The following is a 20,206-nucleotide window of genomic DNA, read 5'->3' as shown; positions in this document are numbered from 1 at the left end:
TGTAGGCAGCCTGGTCAAGATTTGTTACTTGTGCTCTAACACTGTGCCTTTACCAAGACGCTTTTCAGTGAACTGTGCCAGTTACAAATTCAAGAAAGGTAAGTCTCCTCTTTCACATTCAAGGACTCACCTCGAAGGAATTCAGGATTACCACACAAATTATTGCTTAAGAGTTAATACCTGGAATTGTACTCTTCGACTTATCTCCATTGTTTTTTTCTAATTCAGGTAAATCAGCATAAAAAAGCAAGAGTTCAAAAGCTATAGCTTAATGCCTGCAATTTCTTCTCTGTCATCTATTCTTCCCTAATTAATTAATCCCAAAAAGCAAATAAAACCTAGCCTAGCCCTTGTCTAGGTGTGCATGCCTCCGCTTCCATAAAGCTTCCTGATGAGCAAGTAGGACATAGAGGGAAACATATGAAAGCTGAAGCAATTGAGCAAAAATGATTTTCCAACACAAGATGCATTTTATTCCATCTAAAAATCCACAAGTTTGTGTACCAAAACCAGTAATCACCATACCGCACAGTCACAGTAAACCACAGCCCTCAAAAGGACTCCTCAGTGTTCTTGGTTGCACTTCATCTTCCAGCTGTATGTACAGTCCTTTTCACAATCCTACTGTGGACATTCGTGGTGGAGTTCACAACCTGGGCGACAGCGGATTTTTTCCCTTGCTGATGACACCATTTGTTTCAATGAATTATGAAGAGCCCTCATAAATCTCTGTGCATGATTTTCAGTCATTTTCTCTTCAACTCATTAAGTACTGTGGCTCAATCACTGTCCTGATACTGGAGACAGTGAGTATAGCTTTGCAATTAGAATACAGTCACATAAACTAGTACCAGTACTCTGCAGAAAAATGGACCAAATTGGATTTGTGTCATGACATGTAATTCAGTGTAGGACAAGCTGCAACAGAAATACCTTCCATAGCCATACTGAGTTAAACTGGAACAAGTGTTCTCAACAGGAAAACCGTAAGTTATTGGAGTGAGTGGCAAATAGCTTTCTGTGGGGAACAGGAGAATGAGCTGAATTTGCCAGATAGAGGGGTGCGGGGGCAGTGAAGGATAAAAGGCAATTAAAAAAGTAGAGGCAGCACAGAAAAATTACAACAAAAGCTGCCTGAAGGGTTGATTAAGGAAATACTTATTTTTCCATCATTGAGAAATCACTTCAAAACCTTCCTCTTGGAGAAATGGCACTGAATATACAGCCAGGTTGCACCTACGCCCTCCAGATAACCTATCCCAATGGCTCAGGTTGGAATAGACATTGAAGATCATTGAATCTAACCACAACCTAACCATACTACCCTAACTCTAACAACCCTCCACTAAATCATGTCCCTGAGCACCACATCCAAACAGTTTTCAAACACATCCAGGGATGGTGACTCAGCCACCTCCCTGGGGAGCCCATTCCAGTGCTTTCAACCCTGTTTTTCCTGATATCCAACATAAACCTCTCCTGCTGCAACTTGAGGCCATTTCCCCTCATCCCATCACCTGTCACCAGTGAGAAGAGACCAACCCCGCACTCGCTGCAATCACCTTTCAACATGGCACGGTTTTACTTTTTCCTCCAAGTCTAAAAGCCTTTGACATTATAGACAGTTTTCCTTAAAGATGCTGTGTATGGAAACTAAATTACGTCCTACAAAGATGGGAGGCATAATGTCTCTTAATGAGGAGATTCTTTATTCAGGAGAAAAAAACCTGAGATGGATTCCGTGGATGGCTCAGTTACAGCACTTGGCATATGCAGCTTCATGCTCAGACTTAGCCCATTTCTATTTTTTCCTTTTTCTGTGAATATTAAATGAGAGAATGAGAAGACTACTTCATTTGAAAGGCTTATTTAATTTCCACTCTTCATTTGCTTTGTTTGCTGAATTACATTTCCATAAGAGAACAGTACATACAATGGGCTCCCCTTCCTAAGTGGCTCAAATGAGCTGTAAGTAAAGCCATTCAGATATAATTCACAACCGTGTTTTATTAATAACAACTAGTTAAGAATGTTACTGTATCTCAATAAGTAGTTTTTGCAGGCCTTTATCTTTGCATACGGAGTGCTGTCAGTATCCTTTAATCTAGCATAACTGTATCTTCAGAGAGGTTTGTATGGCTGCATAATGTAATTAAAAGTTAAGTAAATATTTCAAAACTTTTCATCAGATGCTTGTGAAGAGGTGTTTACCCCTTTCTAAGTCAGCACTCATCTGCATTAATTATTCCAACACGCAGCTATGCATGGAGAAAGCACTTTGCTGATAAAAAAATCGTTCACATTGAAGGAGGGTAAAGCAAATCTTGCTGCTTTAAATTGTGTGCCCATGTTTTTGTTTTTTTTTTCTTAGACATAGGAAGTGCTTCTCCACTTCAACCAACTGACAACCAATGTAAGCCACCAGTATAAATATTTCAGAGAAGAACTATTTGTTTTCTGACAAATCATAGAACAAAAATGTATTTCTACGTCCATGTTGATTTTTAAGAATTATCAACATTTATGGGCAGGGAAAGATGCGATTTCTCAGTTGGCTGTGAAAACATCTTTTCTTCTATTTTCAGGCAAATCTTTTGCTTGTTGCTTTTAAGATGCCTGCATGTATTATCATATTCATATTCATTGAAGAAGTATTTTAAGTTGCATTTTTGATCACTTAAGGGTATTGAGTGGATCTCAAAATGTCAGCAATCATTGTGGAAAGGCAGCTCAGTGATGTCTGCTTAAGATTCTAAAGAACATACATTTCTCTATCTGAAGTGCAGGGAGTGGGTTCTCATGTAGAAAATACAAATTCTTAAAATTAAACTTCACAGTGATCGAATTTAAAAAATAAGACAGTAGACAATTACATCGACTGCTCCAAAAGTAATTCCTCCTATTTATTTCCATGAAAACTACAACAGATACAAAGATACCAAAATAATGACACCACTTGATAGAGGAAATTCTTAGCTACAAAACACTACTTGGGAGTGATCTTGGGATCTACCATTAGCTACACATTTTTCACCAGTGATGAACAAGAGCCTGTATGCCACACATGTAAAAACCCACACCAGTGGAGGTGACCCACTGCCACCACCACCACTGCTGAGAGGCATCACTCACTGCCTCACTGTGCTCACATCCCCTGCATAGGGGAATTCAGCAACACATCTTTGCTTCGTATACACTTCCATGTCAGAAACCATTTTGTCAGACTGCTCCTCTCTAATGGCATGCTGGCGGGAAGGTTCAACCCCTACTGCCTTACCACCAGTATCTGCCTCTGACAGCATGCGCCAACGTAACAGAACAGGAGGCATTATTTTTGGAGCAGCCCTCCTACTTCAAATATTACTACAAATATGTTTTCAGTGAACAGGAACACTTACTCTCCTTTATAATTAGAATGTAAATAGAGTTGGCCAGTGATCCGAACAGGAACCAGAAAATAAAATTCTGCGTTCATGAACTAATTCATCAAACGTGATGCTCTTAAGGTAACTGTACTGGTGAATTTTCTCTGTGCAAAATATTGGTTTGTAATGCTTCACTTTAACTGTGAACCAGTGAAGACCTTGAGAAGAAGAGAAATCTAAATAAGGCATTCGTTTACGAGGACAGCTTCTAATGGATCAGTCACTGATTAAATTAAGATCAACTAAACCATCTCTGCAGAGGCAGTATAATTTAAGATACGACATTTCAGAGATCCAAAGTTGTGTATCAGACCATGAAAAAAAGACACATAAGGAAACTTGTCTTTTTTTTTTTTTTTTATGTATGTTTTAAATAATTTACAATAATTTCAAATGGGTCGAGACTTATATTCCTGGTTCATTTCTTGTTTATTTAGTTTGCTTGAAAATTCATTTCTGGAGAGTGACAAAAGCAATTTGTAAACAGGAAGAACCAGTCTGAAACTCTATTAATAACCAACTTATTTTTATTAGAGCAAATACAGTTGTGAAAACTGTACATTATACATTTTGGGTCAAGAATTATAAATAAACTCATAGATAAAGAGTTCATTCTTTGACAGCAAGAAACTTTAAATAGACAAAATGACATTATTAAGTACATTGGCAGGCTTCATTGTGCTGTCCAAAATGTAGTGTACAGTATAACAACCAATTATAAATAGCCTTTCATGTAAAATACAGCTGTGCACATTTTAGAAAAATACCAACAATTTGTTTGAGCTTTGATTTAAAAAAGCTTATAAATCATACATATTTATAAATGGTACTAACATGCTTACTTAAATTTATAAACATTTTCATAAGCTTTGTTACCCATTATTTCCAGAGCATAAAGTATTTTAAATAAACATTTAATAGGAATTAAATATGTCAGTTACAAAATTACCTCTCCACGTAAGGAGACGGGGGGTGATTTCACTGTTGGATGGAACATTTTGTCCATTACGTCAAGGCTTACACAGTAACTTTTAAAACTTTGTTCTTATTTAAAAATCACCTTCCTAAATTTAAAACACAATTTTGACTCTTTAAAAAATAAATATACAAGTTTTATTTTCATTTGCTCTCTTTCTGCTTTCTTCTTTATCCACACTGGTGAAAACACAGGATTCTCAACATACTTCTGTAAAAAACACCACGGTGTTACTGCACTGCTTGGAGCTGCTTCGCTGCACTCTACTCAGTCCGCACCTACGGTACTTTAATATGCTGCATCAAAAGATAGCTAATGTACTTTTAAGAATGTCGCCCATTACACCATGCAAACACTTATAAAGTTTACAAACAGGTTCAAAAACTATATTGTATGAAATATCGTCTAACAGAGATAAAATAAACTGTAATACAAGCCCTTTGCTTTTTGCAGCTTCAAATTAAAATGCTTTCTTTCCAAATGATCACACCACATATTTTCAGCAAATAAGCATGCTTTTGGTTAATATAGTGTACAATAATTACAGTATAATGGCACATAAAAGAAACATGATCATATCATTGTAACAAAGGGCTGTGAAGCTACTTAAGACAAACTTTCCAAACAAAATATTTTGAGGATTTTTTAATGCTGAGGTAAAATTATAAAAGGACTTCAAAGACACTGAAGGCATCAAATCGATAAACGATCACTTAACATGTCTAAATGCTCTACCTGAATGTATTCAACACGAAACTAGTGTTCAAAAGTCACAATAGTTTATTATGAGCATTAGCTAGCTTAACTGTCACTGGCATTAATGAGCACTCAGACAAGACTTTATTTTAAATGCTGGCAAAACACCTCAGTGCTGAAACATAATAATTCAAATCACTAATTATCACAGCACCAGAATTTAAAAAAAAAAAAAAAAAAAAAATTAAAAAAAAATCAACATGCAAACTCCGCATCTTATCTTCCTTGCATTATTCTGGTATTTCATCTCCAGCTCAGGATGTGCTGATATTGACTTCAGATTCTTATTTTTTTTAAATTAAAAAGAATTTTGCTTGCTACTGGCATAAGCATTTGAGCACTTTTAGGAAGATATCAATTTTTGCAGTTACGGTATATCGCTTCCTAAACCTTAAAGTGAATAGACTCTTCAGATTTAGGAAAATGAATTTAAGAATTACATCTTCAGATTAGAGTAAGGTTTTATCTTGTGTTTCTGCCACTAGGCAGAACCGGTAGCGCTCCCCAGGTTGGACTACACACTACATTATGGCTATACATCAGATTTCATAAACAACAAATGAACAGAATCATGCACAGGCAAATGAAATTCAATCTCCCAGAACACTGTGGGAGATGTTAAAAGCAGCAGGTAATGGAATAAGACTGGTGACTGATGCTGCTAACTATTTCTTCTAATGAGATAGGAGTGAACGCTGGAATCACTTCCACAGCAACAGAATCCACTGACCACATTCCTCTGGCAGTCGTTTTCCCATCTCCCCACTAAAAACATCAGACGGTAAAATAGTAAGGCAGCTGTTAGCTTCCATCAACAAAAAGTGCAGCTCCGTACATTTCCAGTTTAGTCACACTCTGCTGGAACAGATGGAGAAGCCAACGCACTTCACTGGTGGGGCTGCTTCAGCAGATTATTTTGTTTACTTTCCGACATGGCTGCTTGCTTCAGCTTTCACAGGACCCCAAAGCCACAAACCATCAGCAGACAAACTGATCTGGGCCCCTGGCTGAATTTTCCAAGTTTCATCTCTCTTGCGTCCCATCATCCTAACGCCAAGCCTCCTTCCCTGTGTCTGAGTATGTCTGGTGCCATTTAAAAGGCTGATGACACAACTGCAGAGAACTGTGGGCTAACACCACTAGTTGTCATGACTTCACTGAAGGGTCAAAACAGTTACATAATTAAATAACTATGTTGAATCACATTCAGGCACAGCTAAAATTAAAGTAGGAAACATTAAAAGTATGCAAATAAATTCAATCTTTATAATTTGAGGGGGGGTGGATGTGGTGATTGTATATGAAAACAAGACCTTGCTTACCTTTCCTAATTCCAATCAAGTTAGAAAATGGACAAAAAGAATGGCTAGACCAATATTCAACAGCATTACCAGGGCAATCATGACTGAGTTAGGGCCCTGAAAATAAACAAAGATAATGAAATTAATCATAGAACCATAGAATCATTAAGGCTGGAAAAAAAACACAAAGATCATCTAGTGCAACTATCAACCTATCACCACCATGTCCACTAAACCACATGTCCAAAAATGCAATCTTTCACGTAGTGCACAGCAACAAACAGGATCTGACTTTGCTCTGAAATACTATCTAAATATCAAAAGCACAGACTCTGCTTGTGAAACGTAGCCTTGGTTAAACTCTTCTTTTCTAGTGACCTAAATATCATCTGTATGAAAATGAACTAGATAAATAAAGGTAAGTATATTATTACACTGCTCTTAATCATACTGAGAATAGCTGTCTGACAAATATGACTGTGCAAATGTAAACAAAGCCATAAAAACAAGAATGGTACCAGCTTAAAATAAAAGAGAATAAAGAAGTCAAACTTGAAGCCAGAGCACTGTTCCTTGTCCATACAGTGGGTTCCTTCTCTGACGCCAACCCATTACAAGACAGAAGCAGGGTCTCGCATAGCGATGTGTCATAAGAAAAGAACACCTTTTTTGATAACCAAAAGGAAAAAAAATACTATTGCCACTCCACTAAAATCCCTAGCAATATATCCATTACAGACAAGAACAAGAAAAAAAAAAAAGACAAGAAAAAAAAATTCAATCTGCAATACTAAAAACTTGTTTTGATCCACTTTGAAACTTGGTTGAAAAGCCTTATCTTATAGAAGTATTTAGCGAACATGGATGCTTTCTGATAAACAACTTGAAATAATGTATTCAACAGACGGAGTTCCTAAATTTTTCCATTCTTCTGTCAATGTATTTGGTTTACTACAACATATTTTCACATACATTTATATGTGCTAAGGTATGTATTTAGTGCAAGTAGAAACAGAAAAACCCTTTACTCAAACAATAATTTCCTAGATCACAAAAAGCCCATCAAAAATTCTCTGCAAAAAGTTGAACTACTTAAGGATTACTGGCTTCTTGAAGAATGAATTAATTTTATTAGAAATTAGAATTTTTTTTACTTTTCACCTTGTAGAAATTCATTATGCTTTATGGCAATGGCAACAATACCTATGCAGTTTCTGGAATAAGAAGTTAAAATAAATTACTATTAAAATTTTGCTAGGAAAACTAGCAAACTAGGAAGCTGCTGAACATCATTAGTGCCACTATTATATCGCATACTCTATCCTGAAACACTCACTTAAACATCTACCAGAACACACATTTACACAGTAGGTATGATAACAGGCAGGATGTGGACTGATAAGTTCTTGAATAAGTCACAAAATACGTTTTAAGTGCTGCTTAAATCTTGGGGAAGACTCACTCTAATTAGCAGTTCTATCCCTACAGGTCATGAGGTTCCCCTTGCACCTCTTCAGAGACATGCCAAGGAAACAGGCACTGAAGTTCAACCAGTGCCTGTGACCATCAGGATAGGATGCTCCTTAAATTTTGCTGTGGGGTAATGGTATTAGTAACAACATTAGCCTTTTGCCTAGTGGCAGAATGTCAGAAACATTCACTAGGAAACTAAAGACTAGGGTTTAGGGTTACCTTAGCCAAAGGGATTTTGAATACCAAGTGCCCACTTACCAGCGGTATGTTTTAACCATTGGGTCATAGAACCAAAGTGGAACCACGTTCCCTACTTCCTACTGGAAGTGAGCCACCATGCTCCAAATATGAAAAGCTTGGTGATGGAGAACAAGCATAAAAAATGAGAGTGCAACTCCAGGTATGGCCACATTTCTAATAAGAGGACTGTAAGCCGCCTAACTGTGTTCATGTGCAACTTGAGCTTCATTTCTTCTTTCTCTTTCTAGCACTGTCACAGCTGTGCTAACTGTGAATCTTCTGTGCTTTCCTGCTTCAAAGGCAATTCAAGTTCCCACCAATTCTTTCAGAACTGATGACTCTCACCAACTACATTTGGAAGAAAGTCACATCGGGAGAATTTAAACAACAAAACTTGCTTTACTTGAAATAATAGCCCATATTAAAATCTCTCAGTTTGGCAGTCCTGAGTATTAATGTCAATACCCTCAGTGCGAGTGACTTTTTCTTTCGAAAAAAATCCCAGAATCTCATATGACAAAGAATAATACATACATGTTAATGTTACATCTCTGTCCACAAGGAGTGTGATTACACTACTCATTTGTGCTCAGATTTGAATTCAGCATCTGCAGGGACTCAGTTTGATCAAAGTCAGGACAATAGATTCTTTATAGTTCAACCTCCAACCTAAAACTGCACAGAAATTGTGAGGAACAGTGAAGTAGATCAACGCCTTATGCCTATAAAATTCACTGGGATTTGGGTGTCTGATACTTTGCATGTTTTAAAATAAAATCCATCAAAATCAAGTTGCTTTATTCCTACTGAAGACCTTCCAGGAGTTCAAGGAGCCAGGAACTCATTACCTAAAATATGTCCTGAGACAGCATTCTACAGCATAGCAACAAGACAGTTTTCGATGGAAGAATAAGTTGGGACTGCAGCTCAAAGAGCAACGCAGCATCATTAATCTTAAGAAAGGTTGGTGGAGGAAGATGGGATTTCTTTATGAATGCATCTCTCAAGTTACATGGGTTTAATTATCTCACCACAGTAATACTGGATAAATTTGGCCAAAAAAAACCCCTGGAGACTATGGTCTGAATCAAGAAATCTCATATACAAAGACAGAATAAAGCAGTACTTTAAGAACTTGGTTGTTAATTTTATATGAAGATGAAAAATAAAAAAAGTGTAATATGTAATATTTATGATAATAATCTATTGAGCCTATGCTTTACAGAAGTAAATCTCATCTCCTTTAGCCTGCTCTGTGTATTTCCTTGTCTAATAACTAAGACTTTGAGTCAAAAGCAGTTTCCTGTTAAACTAAACAATGATCAAACAATATTTGTACAACCCAGGATTATCATGCAATTAGCTACTACCTGTTCTTTAGACACCTACAAAATAAACATTTAATGCTTCACAGCAAATCCCATAAATAAGACTTCAGTGTCCTGCAAAGGCTTAAAATAGCAAAAGCCAAAATTAGTCTGAGGAGTCCAAGAGCGACTAGAACAGGTGCAATAAAGAAGCTATAGCAGAAAACCTTCAGTCCTGCTTAAAAACTGCCCCTCCATGTTCTAATACGTCAGCCACTTATGCAGTTAAAAATACAGCCATACGATTAGGTTTCATTACGCCTAGGGAAGAAAGTTATTTTCCTAAAACAGAGAGCCAGGAAGTGTTAAGACTGCTCCTGTAATCCCATTGCATTATGAATGTCTATTATATTTAGCATAAAGTTCTTGCTCAGAGTTTTTTTAGCATCAGGCAAATAGAGGTCTATTTTCCTAACATCACGGTAGTTATATTCCTTAATAACTGCATGTTAAGTGAACAAAGAGATGGAAGTAGAAACACACTGGGTAGTGTTCAGGCAAATGTAATGATAAAGGTAAAAACCAGGCTAAAAGGTCTGTGCAGCTTAAAAATCTTGATCTACGATACAAAAAACTGGGAATATCATACATAGAACATTGGTACCTGTGCTTGTACCTGACCAACATGGGACATGTCAGACAAATCAGATGTGTGTACATAAGCAGACATTACAATGACATTTTTTACAACTCAGTCCTATTTGTTATTCAAATCCAAGACTATCTCAAACTACCTCACATTCAAGGTGAGATAGGAGCATGCAAGTTGGTACTGGGGCTAGAGGCTGCTAACAAACAATTAGAAATAACAGTATTGGTTTGCCATTAAGTCCTGATGAAGTCTCTATAGCATATTCTTTACATAGTATAACTAGAGGGCTCCTAAGACTTGGTAAAAAATGGATGATTTACCTCCCATTCACTAGAGTCAGTTTCTTAAAATCTATCAATTACTTTGGAACAGCTGATGAACGGTGACGTTGGCTCATGTTTTTATCCTTGTTTTTTACCTAGATAAAATTGTGACAGAGTCCTATTGCCCTTTCACAGAAGCTCTGGCATGATTCTAAACTTTGATTTTTGAATAGTAGAAAATAAGAATATAGACATATACATTTGATGTATTTCAAGTGTTTTGCAGGTATAAGTATTTTTCAAGTATAATGTCAGAAATAGGGATACCTACAGAATCAGTACTATACCTGACTGCATAAATGATTTTCAATAACATTCTTAAAGATGTAACATTCACAGAAAATATAATCTACAAATTTTATTAACGACTGCCACAGACTTTGCTGTAAATAACATTCTTAATCCAAATCAATGCAAATGGATGTCTTAAAGGTCTGTGTTTCATTCAGATGTGAGAAAAAACTTTGATTTAAATACGTGGATAGAAGAACTAAAAATTGTAAGTCCTATATCCATGTTCTTAATGCACTCTCACGGGAAACCTGGAAAAAGAACAGCACAACTTCATACAGCACTTTCAGACAGTCTAATAGAAATGCTCGTTTAAATGTTATATATTAAATTTTGTGTACCCAAGTCATGCTTTCTCACTCTTTTCATAAGAATCAGAGTTTGTTTCTGTTTTCTATTGTCTAACAAATATATTTTTAATCTTTAATTGAAGATCTAATGCAGGTGCATGCTTTCAAATCACAACAATTTGTCAGAATGAATATAAAGCAATGCAATTACTGAATAAAACAAAATAATTCTCTAATGCAGCTGTAGAATTCTAAAGTATCTTAATGTTCAGAACTGTCTGGGATAAAGAGAAGTATTCTAATCAGTTATTTTTTCCAGCAACTTTTCACTTTTAGGAAATGTATTCTACAGAGTAAAATGTATAGACACAGATGGAAAATATCTTTGAAAAACATATTTTAAAATGTTATATTAAAAACTATCTCCTAAACTCGACATTCCCTTCTTACTGACACGCTGATAATAAGAGTAATGCAATTAGTGTGCTCCAAATGAAGCAGAGGGCTGTAGTAGCAGTAAACAGTAGTTAACGTGCTACACCTGATTGCTCCTCTGTCTTTCCTGCTAACAAGCTCTAAGTTCACAGTCCTCATCCTGATTATTCTAGAAGGTCAATAAACAGCTGTTCAGGTGTGCTGCTTCGTTTCTTAATGTGAAAACTCCCTCAGCTCCAAACCATGATTTGGTCAGGATGCAACATAAGAAAAATAAGGACTACTTCTAACCCCTTATTTTCACCAGAGCTGAAGAAAATGTTCCAATTCAGGCTGAAATTCTATGTGCTCACTAAACATTTATGAGCCTGACAGCTTTGTATTACCCTAGATAGGAGTCATATCTGTGAGATTTGAAAGGTTAAAGGGCTGATATGAGCTGTAATACAGATTTGCAGATTACAAAACCACTGTGAACATCTAGTTTGATCTGCACAAAACAGAATATAAGCTTCTTGCTAAACTAAAGGACGTAATTTTGGCAAAATGTTCTTTGTTGAACTACTCAGTGAGGACTGATGAAAACTGATGGTGCATTTAATTAATCTCATTAATAGCAATTTAAAATAAGACTTTTAATCTAAATCTGTCTAGCATCAACTTTCAGCTGCTCATTCTTTAAAATTGTCCTGTAAACTATTTTAGGATGTGTACTTATAGAATGTGATTTAACGTGCCAAACAGATTTTCTGTCTCAAATCTTTCATTGTAATGAAAGTGTTTTAATCACTCTCGCTGCACTTCATGGGACCTTCCTTTTCTTTTTTTCTTTTTTTTTTCATTTTAAATCTCTGATATATGAATATTGTATTTTGTTCCAGAAGTTGTTGTGTTAGTGCCAAAACCAGATAAAACAGACTCTCATGTACTCTTGCTTAATCTTTCCTGTTGTTAAATCTAAGGATTATATTAACGCTTCTGATCAACAGCAGACTGAGAGCTCATGCTCAGTTACCTCTCCTGATCCTGATCTACCAGCCTTTTCCAGTTCCCATCCTGCATGGTCAGGCTATACCAACTGCCTTTCAGTGTTTGAGCTTATGTTTTGCTGTACTGCAGATGATAATTAAATTTCATCTTTGCTATCTGGTGATTTGGATCAGTTTGTACTGGTTATCTGCTGGCTTCATTCTTTATCAGGTTCCTAGCTTCTCTGTCTTTTGCAAACTTTATGGGCAACACATTTATGTTCCATTCCATGTCACTGCTAAGCATGTTAATAAAGCAGTGCAGCAGAATTAACCCAAGAACAATCTCATGAGAATACCAAATTACTGATGTTTTCCAATTACTATTTGATAAACACCAGTCAGTCTTTTAAAATGATTTTAATGTAACATTTAGCCTTTGCATTACACTGGCTTTCTTGTCAGAATAAGTAACTGAAAAGCAAATCAAATGATCTTCCTGATTGAAGGCATCATTCCTCTGCTTTTGAAGATGTCAAGCTTGTCTCACAAGATCTCTTACAATGCATGTTGGTTGGAAATTCTTTTACCTTTCATTTTGAAATTATTTATTAATGAAATCTGGTGCAACTCAACTGTTTTGCTTCAGCTCAGGGCTTGACTAACAGGATCCCTTAATTGAGTCACTCTGTTTATCCTATCTTAATGAGACGCTGGCTTTTTTTGTTGTTGTTTTTTTCAGGAGTACCAAAAATGATTCAGAGAAGCAATGCTTATTAATAAATAACAATATCACAATTATCTAGATCTCCTAATTTGCTGCAGGTTAACTTTGGCATCTACAACTAACACATTCTTGAGCTTCTCTTGGCCAGAAACAGTTTCATAATCATTACAAGTTCTGAATTTGACAACTTTTTTTCCTTAACAGGGTATAGAAATTCTTATTAGTCTTTTCTCCATCTCAGCTGATAATTCCATTATTTCTAAACAACAATGACATTCAGATCCAAAGTAATCTGAATTATAGTATTAATTTTTTTTCTCCATTTTCTGACAAGGAAAAATGCTCAGTTTTTCATATCACATTAAAATCCAAGTCTGGTTGGAAGCAGTTCATATTTTGGCACAAAAGTGCCTGTTTTCAGAGCTACATTCAACACAGAGAGGAAAATCAAAATTGGAGAATGTCTGGACTGGGTCAGCCAGCCAGCAGGGCAGCATCCCACCTCCAAGAGTAATTCAAAGCACCTTTAGAGAATGAGATCAGAGCAAGTATGTACAGGGATACTTCCCAAGTACCCTCCAGTCTCCAATGACTTGTTGCTCATAAACTTTCCAAGCTCTAGAGGTAGTATCTTTGTACTAACTGTTCTCAATGGACTTTTCTTTAAATCACTCTGTCGTCTCTGGAGCTCACAAAGGCTTCTGGCAGCATTTTGCTGATGATGTTCTTTGGCCTGAAGCTCTAAAAATGCAACATATGCTGGCTGAACCAGAAAAGACTGTGTCATGTTAATAGAACGCCAAACAATTTGTCATTACAACTGGCTTGCAAAATTACCTTTATTTAAGAACACAACTCCTGTGTTGATACAATTTACATTCATAGAATCATAGAATCATAGAATCACCAAGGTTGGAAAAGACCTAAAAGATCATCCAGTCCAACCATTCACCTGTTCCCAATAGCTCCCACAAAATTAAAATGTCCTATGAGAGTAAATGCAAGTTATACAACTCCTGACAACTGTCATCATTTCATTACTCTGGCACGTGAAGAAGTGACAGAAAAAAATTCTTAAATTTCATTTTTTTTTACAAGATTTTTGGAAGAAGCTACAGCCTAGCTGTGCAACTTCTAGTACTGCCAATTATCCACTAAGATACATCAAATAGTTTTGAAGAAAAAACAAGGAAAGATATTTATATTTGCAAATATGTATCTCAAGTAATTGCATACTAATATAATTTTAGGCATAAACAATACCCTTGTATTTATGGATGTTTTCGAGATTTATATTTCAAAACTTGTCTATATCTGGCTATATCAACTGTCCCTTCCCAATTTTAAGGACTGGAATGTGTGCACCTCATTTCACTGTTCTACAGACAATTCTAGCTAGCAGACTGTATCCACACAAATATTTGACCAAAGACTGAGCTTTTCCTGTCCTTAGGCTGCAAAGCTCAGCAGTAAGAGGTAAAAGAGTGGTAAAGGTGAAAAGCTCTCTTGTACTCACCGAGCTGTTTACTACTTCTTTTTCCATGGCTGAATGTGACTCCTTATTAGCTGGATTCTTTGGTGCAGCAAATTCTGGTTTCTTAATTTTTGTGTCAGGTTTGTTTTCTTTGGCATCTGGCTTACCCCCAGATCTAGCAGGGCTTGGCTTCTGTGACTGTGGTAACCGTGCAACTGTTGATGGTGATGGGTTGATATATTCATCATCTTCTTCTCCAAGCTCCCGTGGAAGCATTGGTGGATTCATTTTTACATAATAACCATGGTAGTGACCATGCAGCTCCCCATTCTCTGTGCTGACGGGATTGTGACGGGCTGAAAGCTTTGACTGGTGTTTCTCAGCCATTTCTTCCTTTAGTGGTGGTTTTGAATATAAAGGCTTGTTAATCATGGGTGTTATGTTCTCCGTGGCTAAAAGCCTTTTTTCTTGATTGAATTTTGCCCCAGAAGCGGAGTTTTGCTTTTTCAGATGTTTTGAAGGAGAAGGCTCAGAAGGAAGTGGAGGGCTCTGCCTCGGACTTGCTTCTGGGGTTCGAGGTGGTGTAGTACCTTTTCGATAAAAGTGAGGTGACTCTTTTGGGCTAGGAGGTTTTTCCTGAACTTTGTCTTCAGATTTTTCTTTTACTTCCATTCCTTCTTGAAATTTTTGCTTGATATAATCAGGGCCTGGAAAATAGTGTAAGAAAAATATTACAGTTAAAACAAAAATAAGACTTCACAGTAAAAGTATTGCACTGGGATGTCAGACTGGATGGCCTTGCTAAATTACTGGGGCTAAGGGAGTGTTATCCAAAAATTCACTGACTTCTGTAGTGATTTACCCTAACTGACTCACTAGCTGAAGCTACTGTACTTCTGATAATTGTTGGAAATCCTTACTGATTCAGTTCAAAGATCTTACATCTTCAGGTTTGCAAATGGCCATAGGATAAAAATAATCTTCATGAAGTCCAAGGGACAAAAGACTGATTTACCTTACACCTCTTTCTCTCTTTCTTTTTCTTTTCTTTTCTTTTTTATTTTATTTTATTTATTTATTTATTTATTTTCCTGAGAACTATGCTTTCCTTAATTACCTTCATCTATTTAACTTACACCCTTACAATGATAGCATTTTTCTGACATGGAAGTATCCAGCATTCAGCATTAAATCTGTCTTCTACCCTTACAACCCACAGGAAATAGGGCTTGAATGCTTGAATCCCTTATTTTTCCATTTGTGTGCATGTCAGCTTGTCTTATACACTTATGTATGTGCCTTAAACTCACACAAGCTGGCTTTGTCTTCTTGAACAAATCACTTAAAATATGAAAACCCAAGTTAACACCTCTAGAGGGTAATACAGTTCTGCTTAGAAGCTAGGAAGACAAATTGTCTCACATTCAGTAGGGAAATACTTATAGAACAGCTGGTATGAAAGGATATTCTCCTCCCAAATCCTACCAAAATACCCATGAGCACATTTATCACTAGACTCAGTGATCAAGGTGCATTTTTATGCTGTTGTTCACATAAAGATAAGCAGGCTGAGATGCTTTGCTCCAGGTCTGTCTGATTCAATAGAAATAAAATTGTTGTAAATCTGTCTGTATAGTGGGCAACAGGCAACAATTTCTAAATTGCTCCCCAGAGGCCCCATACCAGATTCCAGGATCAAATCCTGACTGAAGTCAGATGCTGGGGAACTCTATTAAGAAAGAACTACAACAAGCTTTCTGTATCTTCAGGATGGCTTCTGCAAAACACAGTGCAACTATTTTTCTGCTTCTATCCTTGCTAGTATGTTTACTTTTCTCTGATTTCTTTATCTTCTGTAAGTAAGGCTTGTTTGTTTTTCATGTCAAAGAAATTCTGTGTCCAGGGAAGAATGTCTGCACACATTTTCTTCCTTTGAATTTCTAGGAGACTCTAGCTGTGCGTGGCAGATACAGTGTTTTTACAGATGCCAGAATACATGCATCACTACATAGAGCTGAGATGAGAGGAAGGAACAAAGAGTAGCATGAAGTTTTCGGAAGTTATGAATCATCTGGTAAGTAAGCAAGCGCTGCTGAGAATGAGAATTACTTGGCAAGTAGTTGCAGTTGTAGAGCAGGAGAATCACAAGGATTTCAGTATCTTTGAAAACCAGGGGTGAAAATAGGGAGTTGTGGAAAGAGACAAGTCAGGATTTGTTCTCAAACGATGTTTGAGGGGACTCTTTGGTAAGCCTGCATTCTGTAGCCTTCTGATAAAAGAGAGAGGCAGAAGAACATAAAAGTCACCATATATCAAGTCAGTTACAGTCGCAATTCACAAATTTTCCATCTTTGCAGAGATGTATAAGGTAATGCTGAGGTTTTTAACATACACAAACTTCAGTTTTCTTCTCTTTTGCAGGAGATAAAACTAGAGGTATAAAGAAAAAAAGGGTACTTAGAAGAGCTCTGCCTAACATTTAAGCCCATGCCACGGAACTGTTAATTTTTAATAACTATTTATTACAGACATCTACACCTATGTTCATGTTACATTCCTCCCTCTGGCTGGGTGAGAGCATCCCAATCTAGAACACTCTTGTTTCAGCATTATAGTGTTACTCAAGCAGCACCCGAACTGATCTTGCCTGTACCCCCTATAGCACACTGCTGCATCTCTGCTTCTGACCTACCCAGAAAATTCACATCCTGCGACAGCTCTCCAGTACCCAACATATGTAAAGATGTGATATCTGTCAATATATCACAGTGCTTGGACTGAAGGTATTTTGATAAGAAACACACCTGAATCACACAAATGTCAGTCTTCTCCATTATTTCCTATGATCTATAAAAACCTTCCAAAGTTGGACATTTTCCTCCTGTGACCTCCAGACTATACTGGAATTTCTGAAACAAGTAGGGAACCAGGTACTGGCTGTCCATGTCTCCATGCAGAAGGAAAATCAAAAAATAAACAGGCTAAAAGTGATATATTTTTACTGGGTATATGGCAATATTTGATGCTAAAAACACTGAGCTCAACTAAATGAGGCTGTAGCCTCTGTATCAAAGTTAAGCCTGAGAGAGTCTGATCAGACACTGAAGAATTGCTTCAGTTTAACACAGCAACCATCCTCCCACCCCCAAACCTTCAACACATCACATATGGCTATCAGAGATATATCTCTTGCCTCCAGTCCTGCCAGGCATATCTTTCTGTTACTTACATTCTTGGCTCTGTTCTGATGTTAGCTTTGGAGACTGGCCAAGGACTCCTTTTTTAAAATCTGTTCATTGTATTCAGTACAATCAGATTATGCACCTGTCTGAACCATTGACTCCAAGCAGAAAGAACAGTTTCCATTCTTTTCTGAGGACTAAGAATGCTTGTCAGGATTTAGCAAGCCTCCATTGTTAAAAGCATTATCTAACAATAGAGACATGGACAACAGAATCCTCCTTTTTCTTCTGCATAAGTGCACTCTACAGCACAAGTCTAAAGGAGCGAGGGCCAATGGAGTTTGGAAAGGGAGTCATTAATTCTTGGTCCAACAAGGTGGCTCAGCTGCTTGTTCCCTAAAAGAATAGGATTTGAGGCTGAGAAGAAGTTAGGGTTTATCTACTTAGCAAATAAACATAGAGTTATGCTTTTCAGTTTCTAGTTCAAGCAACCAGTAGATATATTCCTATGATATTTCTGTATACCTGAGAACTGGTCTGGAAAGCAGATCCAGTAAGTTTTTTCTAACCAAGTAAAGATAAGCTTTCTTTGTAGAAGAATCTGTCTATTTTCCCACGGTGATTTGCAGGTTCTGCTACTGCCTTCTTAAAACTGACAGACTTTTGCTGCTCAGTGTTAGTTATTAGGCAGCTTTTGGGTCATACAGCTGTGATTCAAGTTGAATGGCACTGCTGAAGTGAGAGTTAGACTGAAGCTTAGGGAAATAGCTTCTGAAAACCCAAGGACCGTGATTATGTGTGATATATGTATGTGAAGGTGGAAGCTGCTCTGCTTGAATAGCACTTCACAGAATCATAGAATATCCCAAGTTGGGAAAGACCCACAAAGATCATTGAGTCCAAATTCTCGACAACTCAAAATTCAAACCCTATGTCTGAGAGCGTTGCCCAAATGCTCCTTGAACTCTGACAGGTTTGGTGCCATGACCTCTGCCCTGGGCAGCCTGTTCCAGTGCCTGACCACGCTCTGGTGAAGAACCTTTCCCTAACATTCACCTGAACCTCCCCTTACACAGCTCCATGCCATTCCCTCAAGTACTGCTGCTGCCATCAGAGAGCAGAGATCAGCTCAGTCCCTCTGCTCCCCTTGTGAGAAAGCTGTGCACTACAATGGGGTTTGACCTTCAGCCTTCCCTAAGTTGAACAAATGTAATTTACTGCAGTAGGTGAGTTGGGCTTCGGTTTGGTTGCGGACATGCTAATTGTTCTTCTAACAGTAGAATTTCTTGTGGAGTTCTTGTGTAACACGTCCTTCCTCCTGGAAGGTCTCCAGTAATGATGTGACAGCATGGCATGCCCTGAAAATGAGAAGAGAAGGGTGGCCTGGTTCTGCCACAGCATTTTTAGAGAGGTGACAGCCACATGCTTTCCCCCATAGCCTAGTGAGGTATACATATTGGCAGCAGGGCACTGTTTCAGGACTGTGGCTCAAGCAATGTCTAAAAATGTCATCTTGCAGGATGGTGCAAATGCAGTGTTTCCCAAGAAGGCTAAGAGACCTTGTGTCTTATCAGACTGGAATGAAATCTCAAGCTCAAGAAGGATTGCAGAATGTACCTCGGATAGTGAGAAAAAGCATGTAGATATATATTCTTATATTTCAGCTACAAGCTGTGCTCTTGCCTATTCAATGTAGGTAGTTCCAACTGATTTTGGCCCGTGTGAAGAAGAAGAGATGGGGATACAGGAAAAGGTTGGAACTGAGGGAGAGGATGAATTCCGGAGGTGGTGCAAATACCAGGATTCCTTAGAGTAGGCTGGTGATCCTTCAGGGAATATTTCTGAATTTCAGTCGTTATGTATAACACAGTAACCTGCCAGAAATCTAATTTCCATAATTCAACATGCGTTTACCTCACTTCAGTATAATCTATATCCTCAAAATTATTAAAGCAATATTTTTTTTATTTGTCAAAACAGGTCTATATCATAACATATCAGCCATTTTGGTGTTTTGTGGCAAGACTGCCACAATGCATTTTCAAGTAACCAAAGAAGATCTATTTTATTTTCTATTACCAAAAATAAATAAGTTCTTTACCATTATACAGAATTAACATGTACTAGAATACTGAATTAAAACAGTATTAGGTAAACTAAAATATACTATATTCTAGCACATTTTAATTCAACGTAGCACTAAATTCTCTGAGAATTAATATGTTGCATCCTAGTCTTTTGCAGCTTTTCATGTACTCCAGTATAAAAAGGGACTCAGGCAGCAGACATACAGATTTGAAAGCTTGTCCTTGAACCCAATTACTTAGGATAGAATTCTGTTGATATCAATAAATAATCTCCACAGGAAGCCTTTTCACGGTGCCAG

At 37.2% G+C, this 20,206-nt stretch overlaps 1 protein-coding gene across 1 annotated transcript in view; it reads right to left on the bottom strand.

Annotated features, from left to right (window-relative positions):
• Positions 1-4,448: 4,448 nt before the first annotated feature.
• Positions 4,449-20,206, bottom strand: part of JPH1 (junctophilin 1) — a gene marked incomplete at its 5' end in the record, with an annotated part of 81,420 nt that continues 65,662 nt past the window's right edge. The window contains 3 exons of the mRNA XM_079533927.1: positions 4,449-4,611; positions 6,480-6,575; positions 14,681-15,345. Coding sequence (XP_079390053.1) covers positions 6,495-6,575; positions 14,681-15,345 — 746 coding nt within the window. The 3' untranslated portion in view covers positions 4,449-4,611; positions 6,480-6,494. The remainder of the gene's footprint in view (positions 4,612-6,479; positions 6,576-14,680; positions 15,346-20,206) is intronic.

Source organism: Tetrao urogallus (assembly GCF_951394365.1).
Source record: "Tetrao urogallus genome assembly, chromosome: 3".
NCBI lineage: Eukaryota > Metazoa > Chordata > Aves > Galliformes > Phasianidae > Tetrao > Tetrao urogallus.
Note: the sequence above shows the minus strand (reverse complement) of the source record. Positions and strands in the feature narration are given on the sequence as shown.